Source organism: Stegastes partitus, unplaced genomic scaffold (genome assembly GCF_000690725.1).
Source record: "Stegastes partitus isolate 25-593 unplaced genomic scaffold, Stegastes_partitus-1.0.2 Scaffold94, whole genome shotgun sequence".
Taxonomy (NCBI): domain Eukaryota; kingdom Metazoa; phylum Chordata; class Actinopteri; family Pomacentridae; genus Stegastes; species Stegastes partitus.
In genome coordinates, this window is record NW_007577825.1 from 834,648 (window position 1) to 836,323 (window position 1,676).

At 37.6% G+C, this 1,676-nt stretch overlaps 1 protein-coding gene across 1 annotated transcript in view; it reads left to right on the forward strand.

Annotated features, from left to right (window-relative positions):
* The window catches only part of plekhh1 (pleckstrin homology domain containing, family H (with MyTH4 domain) member 1), a 53,560-nt gene that overhangs the window by 34,211 nt on the left and 17,673 nt on the right, over positions 1–1,676 (forward strand). Inside the window, exons 16-17 of the mRNA XM_008277304.1 lie at positions 960–1,213; positions 1,291–1,402. Coding sequence (XP_008275526.1) covers positions 960–1,213; positions 1,291–1,402 — 366 coding nt within the window. The remainder of the gene's footprint in view (positions 1–959; positions 1,214–1,290; positions 1,403–1,676) is intronic.

Consider the following 1,676-nt stretch of genomic DNA (forward strand, 5'->3'; position numbering starts at 1 on the left):
ATCACTCCTTCCTTGCCTGCCCTGAATTTAGCCTTTTGTTAAACTTCACTAACCATCTCAACCCCAGAATCCAACGACAGGTTTGAAAGCCAAAATTACACCATTTATCACAGCTGGAAATAAAATAGACGGAATTACAACTTTCCAACAGTTCTTGAACTGTTTATGTGCAGTTTTATATGAAACCTTGAATGTAAAGCCTGGAGTTGTGATATTTCTTCAAAATCACTATTTTCTACATGTTTTTTTTTTTTTTTAATGACCAAGATAAACCATTTTCTGTTTACCAGATTCTGCAGTATTTATTTATTTATTTACTTACTTACTTACTTACTTACTTACTTACTTACTTACTTACTTACTTACTTACTTACTCACTCACTTCTCGGCACAACCCCATGATTCCTTCAGCTGCAGTCATGAGAAAATTTCTGTGATTTTTCAGCTGAACAGTGCTTTCATAGAGCAGATAGGAGACAAGCCGGCAAACAAATTAAAAATGTAATGAGTAAAATATCTGCAGTAGGCAAAGTTGTGAGGTTTTCCAGTATTGCTGACACCTGTGGGCGCTTTTTTTTCCATTTTTGCAAAATATCCAATGTAATTATTTTTATATTTATGGCATAATAACTGTTTTCACACTGTAAAAAAAAGACTTTAGTCATCGTGGTTCTGTTTCCATAGAGGTGCTGGACTTTATATCACAGTGAAAAATGAACCTGAAGTAGGTAGAAATGTGAAAAGAAGTGTTCAGAGGATTAAGAATCATGTCAACAAGGCTTTGCAAACACACGCTCCTCAGCAACTGTCTTCATCTGTACAGTTAAGATGCTTTTGAAAGATAAACAACTGAACATTATTTAAAAAAAAGAGTGTTAAACTAGTAAGGGTTTGCAACTGTGCCTGTAATTACACCTACTTAATATGCTTCCTTCATTTAAGCATGCTTCATACATAAGTAATATATAACTATCTTTCTTCTACAACCATATTTTATTTGATCCTCCATTTACCGAACTTCTTCCTCTTTCAGCTGCCACTCGGTCAGCTGCAGATGAGGGAGGCGTCGGTGCAGGAGGTGGATCGCTCCTGTGACTCAGACGAAGACTACGAGGCAGGAAGTCGAGGTTTCCTCTCCTCCCACTGCACCTTAGTGGTCCAGCCAAGAGACCAGAGTCCCACATACATGCTCATTGGCACCAAGCAGGAGAAGGTAGCAGAATTAACGTTGATCTGTTGTTCATCCAAAGCAACTGGACTCCAACTTACAGCTTGTTTTGTTTTACGTAGGATACGTGGTTGTATCACCTGACTGTGGCGGCCGGTAGCAGCGCAATCTTTAAAGTAGGCACCGAGTACGAGCAGCTCATCGGTAAACTACTTGATGCAGAGGGAGACCCTGGTGAGAAACTTGTATTTTACAATAGAGAAACTTAAGCTGTATCTGGTTGATCTTGTTTGTTTTAGAGGCAGTAAATGGCTGAAAAGGAACAAATGTACATTATGTTACAGCTTTTTTGAACCTGTGTGCCGGTGTATTAGTTTTCCATGTAAATCAATTTGACAATCCTTGTTTATTAGAAGATATTAAAGATGCATTTGATGTTGAATTTAGTTTGCAGTTTCCCCAAACTGTCTTTAGTGTGAAACACTAAAATGAATGATTACTTCTAAAT